We start from the raw sequence: 17,012 nt of genomic DNA, 5'->3' as shown, positions 1-17,012 counted from the left end.
AATTCATTCTGTGTTCTGAAATGTTTTTCATTTTTTAATATTTCATTTTTTTTCTGAAATGTTTTTCATTTTTTATTATTTCATTTTGTTTTTCTGAAATGTTTTCATTTTTTTTATTTCATTTTGTTTTCTGGAAATTAATTTTTTTTCTGAAATGTTTTCATTTTGTAATATTTCTTTTTTTTTCTGGAAATTAATTTTGTTTTCTGAAATCTTTTTTTCTTTTTTTTCTTTTTTATGTTTTGGTTTCTGAAATTTTGTTTTGTTTTCTAAAATGTAATACGCTTTTTAAATTGTGGCTGTGATCTTAAAAATGTTTTTGTATCGAGTGATTTGTTGAATGGTTTGCACTTCAGGGCCACCGTATTTATGAGCTGTTGGAATGATTACATAAACTAAACACTAGAAAAACAACAAGTCTTCCAACACAACACCAAAGTATGATAAGTTTCTTCCCCCAAACAATAGTCCTTTTATTTGTTAAGTGTCATTTATGAGGAGACACCAGAATTAAAGGGAAAATAAATCAATAAGAGCTAACAATATATTTGATTTTGGTGTGGGGGGCCAGATTACAGTAATTTCCGAGTTATAGAGCGCACCCGATATCAAGCCGCACCAACTCATTTTAACGTATTAAGCTTGCTTCTAACATACATAAGCCGCGTCGGTGTACAAGCCGCATGCATTACGCAACGCCAAACCGCATGCATTACGCAACACTGTCAGCCCGACAAAGCAAGGCCTGACTCCCAGGTTAGGTGCAAATGTGAGAGGAGACAGCCTTGCGTCAGCTCATGAACTTGAACACACCCACATCTGCCAAACAGCATGGATGTAACTTCTGTTCCCAAGTTCCTCAGTTATGTTTTTTTTTTAATTTACTTATACGATTAAGGTATCATACATAAAATTACAAACAATAACCATGTAATTAACATTACATCCCTCAGTTATGATGAGGAAATTTACCTCCGCGATTCCCCATTTCCCATGAGTCTTAGGGGCTAAAGGCGGGGCCAACGCCCGGGTCGCCACACTGTTGTACGTGTTAAAGAATGAGCAAGTGTTAGGGGGTTGGTTGATGGTGAAAGGCAGTAAGAAATTTGGAGATGGAATGAAAAGGTGTAATTGAATTATTGCAGGTTAGAGGAATGATCTGGGTGAGAACACACGAGCCACCAAAGAGGAACTGGGTATTTTTGGCCATAACAACAAGTTATTAATCCTAAAAACCTGACTGGCCAATAAGATGGTAAAAAAACTATAAAATACATAATACAGTTCTAAAAAGTATAAAATACAATAAGATGAAGAAACAGGGTAAAAACTACTAAAAAGCTATATTAAAAGTCCGGGGGACAGCCGACAAAAGCAGCTTTGGGAGACAGCAGATCCGGAATCCAGGGGACGTACTCCACCCGCCAGACTTGACCCATGATGTCCTTTCTCCATGACCAGGGAAGTCCTCGGGTCACACGCACCAGGACCTGCAGGCAAACACATCACCAGAAGCAACCACGGTTGCCTTAGGCCATCCTGAGGAGTGTGGCTATGCTTTCCCATACTTACAGGCCAGGCAGAGTTCCCCTCTGCCTCTGCGCGTATTCAGCCTCACACACTCCTCCCCGTGTCATGTCGCTTCTGGCTGGCCTTCCCCCGCGCTGGGACTCCTGTGTGGAAACACACAAGCGGCAGCACCAAAGGTACTCCAACATCCAGGCTGGACCCAGCCTTCTTGTGCGTTTCTACCAGTCTGCTAAGTCACGTCGGGCTACTTACAACACAGGCAGGGTCCCTGCCCTGCCCCAGCGTGTTGACGGCATGGCAGAACTGGCGGTCCCAGCGGTCCAATTGCCCCCGGTGCGTGCGCCCTCCTCACTCCATTTGTGCATCTGATAAGTGGTCTGGCGGTCCAAATGCGTCCCCTGTGCATACAGGCCCGGTGGTTCCCGGCGTGTATGCCACGCTCCCAGGGTGCGCAGAACCAAGCGCCCCTGGGGCATGCGCCCTCCTGGCCGGGCAGGAACTTTTCCCCAGAGTCTGCTGCATTCTGGAGCGCCCGTCTGCTTCTCTGCTCCACTCCTATATAGTCTCTCAATTAAGAGCAGGTGCTTCTAATTAAGGGGCGTGTCCACATGCAGCATGCAAGGGGTGTAAAAACACAACAAACATGCAAAAACCATCCAATCATGCAATAAGTTTGTCCCACCTGCTCACACAAGGAGCACCAGTGGATGGAGGGGTGAACGGGAACAGCTCTCCTTCCGCTTGTGTCACGGCAGAAGTTTCATTCAACAACTAATACTGTTGCTCCGCGGACGCCTATGCGCTCCGCGCTCGTCCCGCGCGCTCCTTGTCTACCCTTCCTATCTTCTCCAACTACCCCTGGCTGCAGCCTGCAGAATTGCTCAACATAGTGGAATGCTGAAACGCTAAGGAATGTGAACACGCTGTGGAATGTTAACCCCGCCCATGCTGAGCCCGTCAACATTGCCACCTACCGGTTTTTAAGGAGTTTTTCCTTACCGCTAAGGGGGGGGTCTAGGGCAGGAATATCAGTTTAGTTTAGTCTGTTTTGTTAAAGTTTAGTATTATCCCAATGCATTCTTTGTATTCATGATCCCTTTTTCATTGTATGTTTACCTTAAAATTACCGGTATGAAGCCCATTGAGACGTCTGTAGTTCGAATTTGCGCTAAATAGAAAAATATATTTAATTGAATTATAGAATTTATACAGTGATTGCTGTGTTCTTATGCCTTTTACAAGTTTCCATGTGCATGTATTAGGAAGTTAATAAATTTTGTCTGGCCTCACGGACTCAAAAAATAACTCATTGAATGAACTCAATTTAATTGTGGGCAGGATTTCCATCCAATAAATATGAGTAACCCCACCTCAAAGAAAATTTTTCCATGTAACGAAATATAATTGAGTTAGTCTAACTCAATTTTATCAAGAAAGGCAAGGGAAAAAAAACATGCAACAGCAGTCTGAAGCCCCTTGAACTCAGAACCTCTGTATGTTAAACCCGCTAACTAATCCACTGAGCTAACACTTTTGTGACAACATTAAGCCGCCGGTATAAAGAAATAGATTCATTATTTACATAAATGAGGCTCGTCGTGTACCGTCTTGTTGGGAGAAGCAGAGTTGAAACGATTTCATGCCACAGTTCGTTTTTTACGTGGTAAAAAAACGAACAAAAGTTTTCACTTTTGACAAGTCGAATGATTTGAAGGACCAAAAGTCATAGCAGGCATTAGACGAAGGAGTTGAACATTTTAATAGTTGAATAGTTAAAATAGGTGAAAAATTGTAGCCGTAAGACGGCAAAAAGAATAAATAAAGAGAAACAGGAAAACAGCATTCAACAGCATGCCCCTTACTTGAACTCAATTATTTTGGATTACTGGAGTTATAGGGGAAACTATTAATACATTTTGTGTTAGGTCAATTAAATGTAGATACATTCTTTTAAAATAAATATATTTAAATAAAACAAACAGAATTTTATTGTGTTACATGAAAGAGGGGCTTGAATCATTTTTTTGAAAACTACACCTGAGCCGGGGGTGTCCGTGTCCCTGGGGGTGGGTTCGGGTCCTTGCCCCTGGGCGCTGGGCCCCGCCAAACTTCCAACAGTGGCCGAGCCTGGTCGGGCCATGTTTACAACACCCCTTGTGGGCCCCCTTTTTTCCCCGGGGTGTTCCCCTCCGGGGTGGGGGTGGCTGGCCCCTGCCTTGCTCCTCCCTGGACCAACCGTGGGCCGGCTGGGTGGCTGCCTGGAGCGCGGAGTGGGTCTCCCTTAGGGGGTCCTGACTCGTACCTGGGGTTGGGGCGGGGGGATGCCCGGAACTCCTGGGTGGTGATGGGCTGCTCGTCTGGGGCTGTGGGTGCCCTTCTCGGGTGGGGCCCTGCGTTGGGCTCTTCCGGTGCGGCGGGGGGGCTGTTCCCCTGGTTGGGCTGCTCTCTTTCCCCCGTGCTTCCCTGCTCTCTGGCTCTGGGGGCCTCGCGGCGGTCCTGCTGGTCCTGGCCTGGGTGGCGGATTTGGTCGCCCGGGGGGTGGTTGTCCCCTGCCTGCTGCCGTGTGGCGTTGGGGGTTCCGGCTGCCGCTGCTGCTGCGGCGGGGGTCTGGGTGTGGGGGTGGCTGGGCGCTCCTCCTGCTTCTTTTCACATTCCACCATCCATTTTAGAAGAACATAAACACTCACCATAAACACTCACTAGTTGGTTTAAAGGCATAGGTATGCGTTCGTGAACACTATCTGTTTGGTGTACATGTTGACATGTGGACATTTTTGCAGCTAGCAGGTGTGTTGATGACATTTCAGTGTGTGTGTGGACAGGCCCCGCCCCTTTTGTACTACATTTGAGCCTTGCTGTAATGATAAACAACCAGTAAACTTGTCTGCTCTGTGCTGCTTCATGGTCTTATCCCCCCCTCCCACTATCACCCCCCCCTCTCTAACGTCCCTCTCTCTTCTTCCCTCCTTTCCTTTTCCGTCCGGTCCAACACCAAAGATTTTCAAACATAATTGAAATTAATAAAGTTTGGCCTCAATTACAAAAGGGGTTTATTCAGTCATGCCTTTGGTTTGTCTGAAGATTAATAACCCCTCTTGTTAAAGTAAAATATGTCCAACACAAGAGGCCCTCAGCTCTCATCTGTCTGCCCAGCTGTTGGACAGGACAAGTTTAAAAAAAATATATATATATGTCTTTAATAGAATCAAATAAACACAAAGAAAAAAGTATTTTACGATCTTTCATATTCCTAACTTCTCAGTGTTTTATCAGGGTTTGTTTGGATGAACAAAAAGCTGATATCCTAGATCAAATAAATTACACAATGTCTGGACATTCTTATGATTCATGTAATGTAAAGATTTAGAGATTAGGTTGAGATGGTTGAGTAATCCATTAATGTGAGGTTTCACCTTTAAGAATTTACAAGTATGAATAAAATGCTTTGAAATTAAAAATCAGTGCATTAATCAGAAAGTCCAGATTTTTGTCAATTAATTGTAATCAAATTTTAATTGTATTCCAATTTAAAGGGTTAATGATAATAGCCAATTGTGAAAAGAAGACCAAAACTGTTTTACATGAAAACATTCAAAGAAAATATGTTCCACAGTTTGTACATCATTTCCACAAAAGACACAAAGATCACTATCCCAGTTAAAGCGAGAATGTAAAAAATGATTGGAAGGGTAAATATCATTTAACGGGAATGCTCCAAAAATAGCACTGCTTATATAGCAAATCAATATGTTGTGGCGATCTGGGGGTTAGCCCCGCCTTTATCTTTTAAGATTCATGGGAAGTGGGGAATGTTGGTTGTGTTAAATCACTCACCATAAGTGAGGGAGCTGTGAGCAGAAGTGAAGTTAATGTTATTTGGCAGGTAGTGGGTGTGTTCAAAATAAACGGACAGATATGATTGTCGGCTTACTTATGTGAGTGTCGTTCTCAACAAACCAGGGTTGTGCTTTGCATGGGGCACGGGTAGCAGATTCGGACAAGTGTGGCCGCCACTAAGTAAGAGGATAGTCGCAGGGGTGTCCAATTACAGGAGGTTTTTAGTGGCGCCCTTCATACCACTAAGTGCCCATGAAATAACCCTCAGTCTCAAAAAGGTTGGTGACCCCTGCATTAGACAGTGGTTTGTGAACCTCACTATTGTCCATGGATTACATGAAATCTTTCCACCTTTATCCACCTTTGTCATGGCAGGGAGAACACATCAATGTAAGGGTGGGATAATCTAAGATAGCACAAGGGTTAAACCACACTCAAATCCACCAGAGGGTATAAAAAATAATAATAATAATAAAAGTAATTTGGCTGTGTGTGTGTTTTGATGCTGCCCCCAACACGAAAGTGACCGCAAATCATTTACGCCCAATACTGGAAAAATAAAACTAAACATTTGATGTGCGTGCAGACTGATACCCTCATGGTCAAAATGGCGAACTTCAGAGTATAAAGATAAACACAGGACGTTTCTCGAATAATGGGAAGATTCTTACTTTTTCACTGAATGGAATGGCAAGTCACTATGTTTATTATTATGAGCTTTTGGAAGCAGTAAAATTGTTCATGGCAGAAAAAAACAAAACGTATCCCTGGGAAAATTAAAATTACCATAAAAAGAAGACTACATGAAAGTAGATACAGAGGGTACATAAGCCTCAAGAATAGGAAGGTTAAATTGGGCTTTGCTAAAAACCATCTAAAAAAGCCAGCACAGTTCTGGAAAAACATTCTTTGGACAGATGAAACCAAAATCAATTTTTGCCAGAATGATGGCAAGAGAAAAGTATGGAGAAGGTGTGGAGAAACTCATGATCCAAAGCACACTACATCATCAGTAAAACACTGTGGAGGTAGTGTGATGGTCTGGGCGTGCATGGCTGCTAGTGGCACTGGGACACTAGTGTTTATTGATGACGGGACACAGGACAGAAGCAGCCCAATGAATTCTGAGGTGTTCAGAGACATACTGTCTGCACAGATCCAGGTGAATGCAGCCAAACTGATTGGGCGACGTTTCATAATACATATGGACAACGACCCAAAACATACAGACAAAGCAACTCAGGAGTTTATTAAAGCAAAGAAGTAGAATATTCTTAAATGGCCAAGTCAATCACCTGATCTTAACCCAATTGAGCATGCATTTCACTTGTTGAAGACTAAACTTCAGACAGAAAGGCCGACAAACAAACAGCAACTGAAAGCCGCTGCAGTAAAGGCCTGGCAGAGCATTCAGAAGGAGAAAACCCAGCATCTGGTGATGTCCAAGAGTTCAAGACTTCACGCTGTCATTGCCAACAAAGAGTTTTCAACCAAATATTAGTAATGACCATTTTGTTTTCAGTTATTGCATTTGTCCAATTCTTAACGAGCCCATGAAATGAAGGGATTGTGTTTAAAAAATGCTTTAGTTTTTCACATTTTAATGCAGTCTTTTTGTTCAACCCATGGAATAAAAGCTGAAAGTCTACACTTCAATGGCATCTGAGTATTTTTATTTAAATTTCACTGTGGTAATGTACAGAAACAAAATTAGAAAGAATGTGTCTCTTTTCAAATATTTATGGTCCTGACTGTATATGTTTCTGAAAGGTGAAAAAAAAAAATAACAATCAAAATGCATCTTAATTTAAAGTAGTCTTCAAACATATAAAGTAGCTTCTTTTTCACAGATCCACTTCTGAGAATTTTTGCATGCAATATCATTCCAGGATCCAGGAGTATATCTAATTTGAACACAGTCTTCTTCTCCGTAAGCTTGTATTCCACCACCATTATCAGGCTGATCGTCTCCCCAGAACCTGTCAGGTCAGAAAATAAAAGAATCTGATTCAGACAGCATACAGACAAGCATCCAATTACCATATTTGTATTTCTCAAAATTGACCATTTACACATAAATATAAATGTGTGTAGGTGTGTGTGTGTGTTAATGTTGTGTTTTTCCCCCCACTACATAAAAAACAATTATAATCAAATGGCAACAGCTAAACCAACCCCCAGCCCACTCTGTGTTTTAGTAGCACTGATCCAGACTGAACACTCACTGCAGAGTCAGAGGACTTCCATCTACCCATTTCCAGGTCCCCTCCTGGACTTTGTCAGTCAGTCCAATCCAAACTGGTTTATGGCTGGATGCAAAAATAAAAGTCTGCAAAAAGTGTAAAAAACTGTGTAAAAAGAAAAAAATAAATGTATTTTTGCTTTGACTCATAATGCTGTTCAGCAGCCTTTTAACATGTTTGTTAAAATAGGATACACTTTTAAAATGTAAAACTTAAAAGAAGCTAATGATTTAAAACACATTTGAATTTAAATAGGATCCCATCAAAACATTTAAAAAAGAAAAGAAAACAAAATGAACAATTTTTTATCTTAGGTGACAGAACAAGCACAATACAGATGATATGAGCTATCTGTTTAATCCTTTACAAAAAGGTTTTTGTCAATCAACGTTTTATTGAGGGGTTTAAAGGATTATTGGGGGTCCCAGGTTTACAGTGGCCGGAATTGTAATCAGCCTTCCAAGAATGACCAATTTGTCAAAGTAACAATGAGTTGTTTTTTTTTTGGAGTTTGCATGTTCTCCCCGTGTGTGCGTGGGTTTTCTTCGGGATCCCTGGCTTCCTCCCACCATCCAAAAACATGCTTCATAGGTTGATTGGCAACTCTAAATTGACCATAGGTGTGACTGTGAGAGTGAATGGATGTGTGATTGTGGACATTCTACCCTGCGACAGACTTGCGACCTGTCCAGGGCTTCCCCTGCCTTCGCCCACAAGTGGCCGGGATAGGCTCCAGCAGCCCCGTGACCCCGAAAGTGAAAACGGTACAGAAAATGAATGAATGAATGAAAACAATGAGTTTTTAACAAACATAAATATACCACATCTAAACCTTTGATTGTCTCTTCCTCCATTTTCAATAAACAGTACCATGCAAACTTATCTTCACTGAAGCAGAAAAACAAACTTTTAGTGGAACAACCATGTTTGATTGAAAAGCTTATGGTTTCTGTTCTATCTTGAGTGCCTTGAACCAGGATTTATGATTCCTAGTTCTGCTCAACTATCTCTCATTGAGTGGAACAATGGGACTGAATTTAGGCAGTCCTGTGCTCATGTTTCTGTTCCTATTCCTAAAAGATCCTGGTTCCACATTTCCATGGACTTTGTTACTGGTTTGGCTACTTCAGATGGTGAAACTGTGGTCTTCAATGTTGTTGACTATTTCTCCAAAATAGCACACTTCCTTCAGCTAAGGAGACAGCAAATGTACTGCTTCTGCAGGTGCTTCGGCACCATGGTGTGCCAAGTGACATCGTTTCAGACAGAGGGCCCTGGTTTTTTGGCTAGGCTCTGGTGTATGTTTCATCATTCGCTTGGAGTCGCTGTATGTTTGTCCTCAAGTTTTCCCCCTCAGTACAACAGCCAGTCAGAAAGACTTAACCTACAGTCAGAAATTAGTCTATGCATCCTCTGTTCCTGAGATCTTTTGTGGTCTTGCATGGTGGTCTGGGCTGAGGATGCGCATACCAGCTTGCCTTCTTCTGTCGCAGGAATGTCCCGTTTTGAAGTGATGCACTGTTATTTGCTTCCATTGAAGACTTGGGCTGCTGTAGCCCCTCATGGGTCAGATTCATAGGACTTGCTGGAGGGTCTGTTTAGTTTTCCTTATTATGGAGGGATATAAGGCTTTAGGTTGCCCTGGCCTCTTCATGTCCACCCCACATTTCATGTGTCTTGGGTTCCATCTCATTTAGTTTTTCACCCGGACCTAATTTCTGACTTTTAGCCTGCGAACTCTGATCAGCTTGATAAACTGTGGGGCCAGCCTTTGAGGGGGGTTACTGTCCTGTTTTCAGCCTGCTGATTAGTCTTTTATTTTTTTTCTGCCCCATCTCCCTGTAATTAAGACTTATCAGTTGCTGCGGTTACATGTGCAAAATATCTTTGATCGGATCAAAGATTGGATTAGAATTGAACTGTGTACATGAGCAGGGAAAAAGCGTATTCGATTATAACAAACATTTACATACGCCACACTTTCAATTGGAATAAATCATTTGGACATGTCCAGAACTCTCTAAAATCCCGAAAAAACTGCTGAAGAAAGAAATGTTGAGTTTCGTAAACAAACCTGCAACATATATTGAGATGATCTTTTAAACGTGATTTTGTTAATGTTATGATCATTATTACTGGTAAGTGCTTGTTCTCTTAATTTTTTCTTATCAGTGCTTTTTTTCTTGGCAGTCTGGAGCCAGAAGAAGGGTTAGGTTAGGCTAATACGTGCCAACAACAACATTTAGCCGTGGATGCAGTTAAAATCCATGCGCTCAATGCCACAATGTGCATCTTTACTGAACGTAAATATGTGGGAATAACATCAGGCTTTATTTTGTCTGGTCACAACTGGAAACATGAATTAACATGCTTGTTTATATGGTTTCTCAGGACTGAGCTGCATTTTTCTATTCAAAAGCTGCCTCAGTTAGCTCACAAACAAAGAAATTTTCATCCGAACGAGTCTGATCAAGGTAGAGTATTCTGAACGGCGTGTTTACCTGATGATTTTTATTCTGATCAGGTCTTCATTCCGATTACTTTTGTCCACGCAAACGCAGCTTTTGTCACTTGTAAACAACATCATGTTGTTTACAGCAACATCATGGTCTGATTTCATGTTGCTGTGACAGAGTGGATTCCTAAAAAGTACTGCTTTGTTGGATTACTGTGTTTTTTTTTTTTTTTTTTTTTGTCCTGAGATTTTTTTTGTCTTGTTTGTGCGAGTTGTTCTCAGGATTTGGATTTATGTGACTGCTCACATCTGGACAGACTGAAGTGGACCCCGTTGTGTGGAACTAGTACTGAGGAGGGTCTCATTCCCTGTTTGGAGTTTTGCCTCTTCCTTTTCCCCTGAGGAAGAACCTCTTAGTCCTACATTTGAATCATGCTGTAAGGATAGGCTCTGTCATTTTCCCCTGCCATTTTTGTTTTCCCCCACTAACTCTATTCTGCATTTTAGATTTTCTCAATGTGGGTCTGACTGCAGTTATCACTTCCTCCTTCGTTTGGACTGATTTGGGTTGTCCTCACTAAATAATTACATTAGTGTTTGTTGTTTAATCTCTGTTTGTTAATGTGTTTTTTTTTTTTTTTTTAAAAAAGTAATCCAAAAGAGACACAAACTAAAGAAACAAGCACCTTTTCGTCATTGGTGTTTATCACCACCAGATCAGCTTCTCTGGCTCTGCAGGACTCTCTTGCTTCATCCCAGGACTTAGACTCCACAGAGAAGAAGTAACAAGAGGAACCAAATCCGATCCATTCAGCAGAACATCCTGTTTTTTCTGGAGGACATTTGAAACGTAAAGCAATTCACAATTAACACATTATGCAAAACAAGCAGATTTGATTTTATACAGAATCCGAATTCTTTCAAAAGTTCTGTAGAAATTCATAAAAAGTAACTTTCTGTCCCTCTTGCTTGATGTCAAGAAATTATCTTAACACCTATTAGGGTTGTGCCGATGGATGATGGGTGACTGACCTCACGATGGAGAGACACCATCGTGATGCCACACACCCGCCACGCTGCGAATCGACACCATAAGCCACGATTACATGTGCAAAATATCTTGATCGGATCAATGGTCGGATTAGAATCCAACCGTGTACATGGGCCCAGAAAAATGTTTTCAGAATATAACAAACGTTCACATGGGTCACACTTTCAGTCGGAATAAATCCTTTGCACTTGCGCAGTAGTGTTTGAAATACAGGAAGAGGAAATTAGTTTTGGCCGAGCGGCTATATACATAGATATGTAGCAGCTTGGGAATATAGGAGAAGATCTCCTAAACGTGCTTTTATTAATGTTATGGTTATTTTGAAGCGCCTATTCACTCATCATTTTAATTTTAATCCGTGTGGTCAGTGCTTTTTCTGCTGAAGAACGGAGCCGGAAAGAAGCCAGAGTTAGCAGTATGCTAACACGGGCAACATTAGCTTTGGAGGTACATAAAATCCATGCGGGAAATTCTGCAATCTGCATCTTGGCTGCACGTAAATATGTGGCAATAACATCAGCCTTTATTTTGTCTGGAAACGACTGGAAACACAAATCCACGTGATTGTTTGAACGGTTTCTAAGGACTGAGCCACATTTCTGCTTTGAAGCTTACACCGCCTCAAAACCGCTGTGTGATCTAACGGTCCGAGCTCTGCCCGGACACACACTTTTAGACCCGGTTCTCCTAGCTCGTTCACCTAGAGCTGTGAGATGGATCACAGTGCTAAGTCTCCCACACATAGCGCACACGTATGCATGTTTGCAGACGACACAACTCTGGTGGGTCTCATCACCAAGGGCGATGAGACCAACTACAGGGAAGAGGTGGATCTGCTGACAAAATGGTGCGGAGATAAAAACCTCGTGCTAAATGTCAGCAAGACAAAGGAGATTGTTGTCAACTTCCAGAGGGGCCACACTCAAAACCTGCCACTGATCATTGATGGTACTGCTGTTGAGAGAGTGAGCAGCACAAAATTCCTGGGGGTTCACATCAATGAGGACCTCTCCTGGACCGCCAACACCACATCATTGGCAAAGAAAAGTCAGCAACGTCTCGACTTCCTGCGGAAACTAAAAAGATCAGGTGCTTCACCAGCCATCATGACCACATTCTACAGAGGAACCATCGAGAGCATCCTCTCCAGCTGCATCACTGTGTGGGGGGGGCAGCTGCACACACAGCAACAGGAGAGCCCTGCAGCGCATAATCAACACAGCCAGGAGAATCATTGGACCACCACTCCCCTCCCTGCAGGACTTATACATCAACCGCCTCACCCGCAAAGCACTAACAATTGTCAAGGACACACACCACCCTGCACACAACCTTTTCAGCGTTCTGCCCTCGGGGAGGATGTACAGGAGCCTCCGCTGCCGCACCACCAGAAACAGCTTCACACACCAGGCCATCAGGATGGTAACCCCCCCACCCCCCCCACCTACCCACCACCCATCTCCCCCCATGTACAGTGCTCAAATGACCCCCCCCCTCCACTGCCTTGAACACTGCCTTAAGTGCACTCGCACTTTAAATAGCTAATAGCAATTGTTGTAAATTGTCTTTCTTTTTCACTCCTTTCCCTTATCTATTTTATTTTTTTCTTCTCTTGAACAGACATGAGAGAGTAAGAAAAGGAATTTCGATTCATTGTATGTGATGCACATGTGAAGAAATCGACAATAAAGTTGACTTTGACTTTGACACGTAACAAAGCATCTTCTTCTCTATTTTGTTTATTTGTTTTTTTTGTTAAAGTCATTTCCCTCAGTTTATACTGGATCATCGCGGATGAGTCATTAGTTGGGAAATAAAATATATAAAGTAAAACAACGAATAATAATTATATGATAATTATGATAAAGAAAAATTATAATTTATATGCAGCTGTTGCAACAACATTGGAACCTGTTGTGTACTCTATTATCAATTAATGATGAAGTGTTTGTCAAATTTACAAAAGTTACAAATCAAGCTTAACAGGCTATACAGTAGGTGTTAATGCAACCCAATGTGGCTAATATTGAAAGATCTTTTTTCTGTATAGTCTCGGTCCCATTCACCCAAACAAACACACAAATTCACACACTGATGGTGGCTCCACTGCCGAACCAGATCCCGAGCCACTTCAACTGGCTCCTCTTGATGTGGAGGAGCAGTGGCTCTACTCCAAGCTCTCTGTGGGTTACTGAGCTTCTCACCCTATCTCAATCTATTTCGGTCATCACCCAGAGCTCATGACCATAGATGAGCATTGAAACGAAGATCAACTGGAAAATTGAGAGTTGTCCTTTCTGGCTCAAATAGCAAAAGCATAACGGCAGATGCTGCTCCAATCTGCCTGTCAATCTCACGCTCGTATCTTCCCCCATTCGTGAACAAGACCCCACTTAAACTCCTCTACTTGGGGCAGGAGCACTCTAACCACCCACCCACCCACCCAGAAAGGACAAACTACCTGTCTCTGGACAAGGACCATGCCCTCAGACTTAGCTGTGCTGACACTCCTCCCAGACCCTCCACAGGACACCACAGGGGACGCGGTCAAACGCCTGTTCCAAATCCACAAAACACATATGGACTGGTTGAACAAACTCCCACGAACCCTCCAGCACCCTAAAGAGGGTGTACAGTTGTTCCACATTATCGCGATCAGGACAGAAACCACGTCCCTCCAGGCCCCACTGTCTTTGCCAACATAGCATTGAAGTCCCTCAGGAGAACAATGTATCTTCAAAAAGTAATTTTTTTTTCATACTTACTCTGTTTAAAGTCCATCAGCTTCTTGGTCGTTTCAATGAGGCTGGAATTCATCCTCTCAATAACAGCATTCAGATGTTCAGTCAAATTGTCTTTGCTGTCAGAGATTTCTGACAAATTTCTTACTGAGTCACCATCTGAAATGAAATCCGGCCAAAAAAAAATCTTTATCAGAGACTTAATCACAGAATGAATGGTGACACAAGTGGAGGTAGCTAACAGACTATTAGTGTAAAGGTGCACAGACAAGATTGAACTTTTTACCCAACAAGTTGATATAAGGGTGTGTTCAGACTTGAAAAGTCTGTTGGTCTAGAGTTCTGAGTCTGCTTAATTTGATCCGGGTCGAGTCCTGAACCTGGTCTGTAATCAGATTGACGCCAGCTGGACTATTCTGGTTCGAACTAAAGCTTACAAACAAAATCATGTGACTAAAGATCTCTTCAGTCATTGGGCAGGGATTAAGAGGGTGGGGCTAAGCTAAAACAGAAATATGTAAGTCCTTCGCTTTCCAGTCCTTGTCAGGATAGTTCACTTATTAAAATTTTATATTTGATTAAGATTTGTATCATTGTGAGGTACACTTTTTACTCCCTACCTTGGTATGGTGTATATATGCAGGGTGGTTACTGAGGAGGGGATGACAAAGATGTACGTTGATAAATGTTTATGACACATAGATTGTCGGGAAAACAGTTTAATGTGTATCACGTTAAAAGTTGTTTTAATGAGCATGCATTCATCCATCTACATTTCAATAAGTTGCTGTGTCTTATTGTTGCTTATTTACTCTGTTTACATCCTGTAATGCCAGGCTTTTGTGGCTGTTTTAGTTCAGTCGTTCCACTCCGATTATGGAGCTTATTCAGACTGAGGAAACTCAGAGTGACCTGAACAAACTGAGACCACCTCAAAAGAGAGACCAGGAACCGCTTAGTCATATTCAGACTAAAAATTTGTTCTGCATTATTGGGTTAAACATGAGACTCTCGTTCATTTTAAACAAACCAAGTGTGTCCAGTCTAATTACACCCTGAGAAATGGGAGCCTAAAGACAGATACCATGGAAAACATTTTTCAAGAACATTGTATTTTCATTTTTCTTTTCTGAGCTGATATTTTCAAGTTGCTTGCAAAGATTACTTAAGGTCCTGCTATAGTAAAAGCTAAAAAAGGTCAAACATAGAACAGATCTTCATTTGACCTGTGGCCGTTGCCTGTTCGACCACTTGTTTGATGAGCTTTTAAGAGAAGGTGAAAAAGTGCCAAAAAAGTGTCATTTTTAATCTGCTGCCTAATAATGTTACCTAATAGAGACATGTAAAGACAAAAGTCGATTAGACCAAGCACAGAGCCCTGTGTTGCACCATGCCTGACACTGCTGAATGAGGAAGACTTACATGATCAGATAAAAAATGTCTTAGAACAGCTTTAAGCAGTTCCTGTTAAAGATAATTTCCAGTATTTGCAGGAAAATAGTTTGATCAAGTGGGTAAAATGAAGCACTGAGACCTAAAAAACAATTACAAATGTTATCTAATTTGTAAAACGAGGAAACAGCATATTTAGACTGGGCAGGAAACAAGCCCATTTATAGGTTTTTGTGTCTAAATCTTCTTCCACTTTTGGCTTCTCCCATCAGGGGTCGCCACAGCGAACAAGTCGCATGGTAAATTTTGGCAATGTTTTTACGCCGGATGCCCTTCCTGACGCAACCTTCTCAAACCGGGCTTGGAACCGGCAGAGGTAGAGAAGGGAACAGGGAGCAGCCCGGAGTCGAACCCGAATAAAAAAACCCAGAATAACCATACATGAAGATTTTTGTGGTGTGATCTTCTTAATATAGCTATTTTTAAGGGTTCTTCCAGGAAAAACTTGTCAAAAACAAAAATTAATGTAAGAGGAATGACACAAAGCTGATAAATAAAAATTTCAGCTCATTATTTTCACAGAACTTTAATCTTTAGCATCCATGATCATCCAAAAAAATCATTATTTTTTTTGCTGTTACACTGAAGATAGTCTTGAATAGACGGCAGAAAAAACTGTAGACAAAAATGTATTAAGACTTAGATTTTGAAGCATTCATGACCACCTGAAACAATCTTATTTGGCTTCTTTGACCTTGTTGAACAACTGTCCAGTTTGACTGTCATCAAAACTACATTTATGAATCCCACTTCTTCCTGTTTATGCCTTCCTTTACAATTTTAATTTAAACAAGTGTATTTTAAAACTTTAAATATAGTGTATACAGTTTTTTTGTGTGTCAGAATAGCGCAATAAAATCTTTAACAAAGACAGTGAACCACATAAAATAAATTAAATATTAAAGAGGCCATCGGCAACTAATAAAGCCTCTTCTAATCATTCCTATTATCTGCACGTGTGTATGATAAATGTTTTAAGTTTTCAATCCACCTCTGAAGCTTGTTTTTGGACTGTGGGAGGAAGCAGAAAACCCATGTGTCTGCGGGGAGAACATGCAAACTCCACACAATAAAAACCCAGCCGGGATTTAACTATTTGAAAAAAAAGTGCAAACCACCACATTACCATGCAGCAATGCTCCAATTCTACAACTGTATAAAAAGCAAAAAATAAATTATATTTCTGACTCAAATGCAAAAAACAAAATAAGCCTATTGTCACATTTGGTCTGTTGTGCGTTAAATACTCACAGAGGAGGCCAAGAATGACGAGTCCAGCCAGAAGAAGAACACTCAGCATCACCATGAAAGTAATAACACAGAGATAGCATCTCCTGTTGGACTTGATGGAAGCTATAGGGGGGAAATTAAAACTGAAACCACAATAGAAAACATAAAATCAAATAATTTTATTTTATCAGTGAGTTCACTCTTACCTGGTGGATTTGATACGGAAACGTGGCAGACAGGATCTTTAGGTTCAAAATTTTGATTAACGGCTTCCATTATAAGGATGTAAAGTCTAAGAACGTGTGAAGTGTGTAACAGACTAACTTGTATACTGAACAACTTTTCCTGCCACAGATAATCATTGATGTGGTGGGAAGTCAATGTCATGTGACAGTGATATAGATAGGATATATAGGAAGCTGTGTTGAGGTTAATCTAAGTGGGGTGACTAAAACAGAACAGAAGTTCTGCGT

General features: G+C 41.4%; 1 protein-coding gene across 1 annotated transcript; it reads right to left on the bottom strand.

Moving 5' to 3' along the window:
• Nucleotides 1-6,591: 6,591 nt before the first annotated feature.
• On the bottom strand, nucleotides 6,592-16,937 carry LOC144981297 (C-type lectin domain family 17, member A-like). Its single transcript, XM_078939317.1, has 5 exons — nucleotides 16,561-16,937; nucleotides 13,882-14,016; nucleotides 10,752-10,897; nucleotides 7,593-7,696; nucleotides 6,592-7,346 (listed from the first exon to the last, which is right to left on the bottom strand). The coding sequence occupies exons 1-5, from the start codon at nucleotides 16,613-16,615 to the stop codon at nucleotides 7,187-7,189; spliced, it is 600 nt and encodes a 199-aa protein (XP_078795443.1). The 5' UTR covers nucleotides 16,616-16,937; the 3' UTR covers nucleotides 6,592-7,186.
• Nucleotides 16,938-17,012: the final 75 nt, after the last annotated feature.

The sequence above is a fragment of the Oryzias latipes genome, chromosome 21, assembly GCF_053564925.1.
Source record: "Oryzias latipes strain Hd-rR chromosome 21, Olatipes_Hd-rR_3.1".
In the NCBI taxonomy this organism is placed as follows: domain Eukaryota; kingdom Metazoa; phylum Chordata; class Actinopteri; order Beloniformes; family Adrianichthyidae; genus Oryzias; species Oryzias latipes.
Note: the sequence above shows the minus strand (reverse complement) of the source record. Positions and strands in the feature narration are given on the sequence as shown.

What these genes read in the sequence shown, in the direction of transcription:
- LOC144981297 (XM_078939317.1), bottom strand. Translation starts at nt 16,615, where the DNA reads ATGGTGATGCTGAGTGTTCTTCTTCTGGCTGGACTCGTCATTCTTGGC. An exon ending in CGTCATTCTTGGCCTCCTCT is followed by an intron (nt 14,017 to 16,560) that starts GTGAGTATTTAA and finishes ATTTCATTTCAG; the next exon opens with ATGGTGACTCAGTAAGAAAT. An exon ending in GGAAGTCCTCTGACTCTGCA is followed by an intron (nt 7,347 to 7,592) that starts GTGAGTGTTCAG and finishes CTGACCTGACAG; the next exon opens with GTTCTGGGGAGACGATCAGC.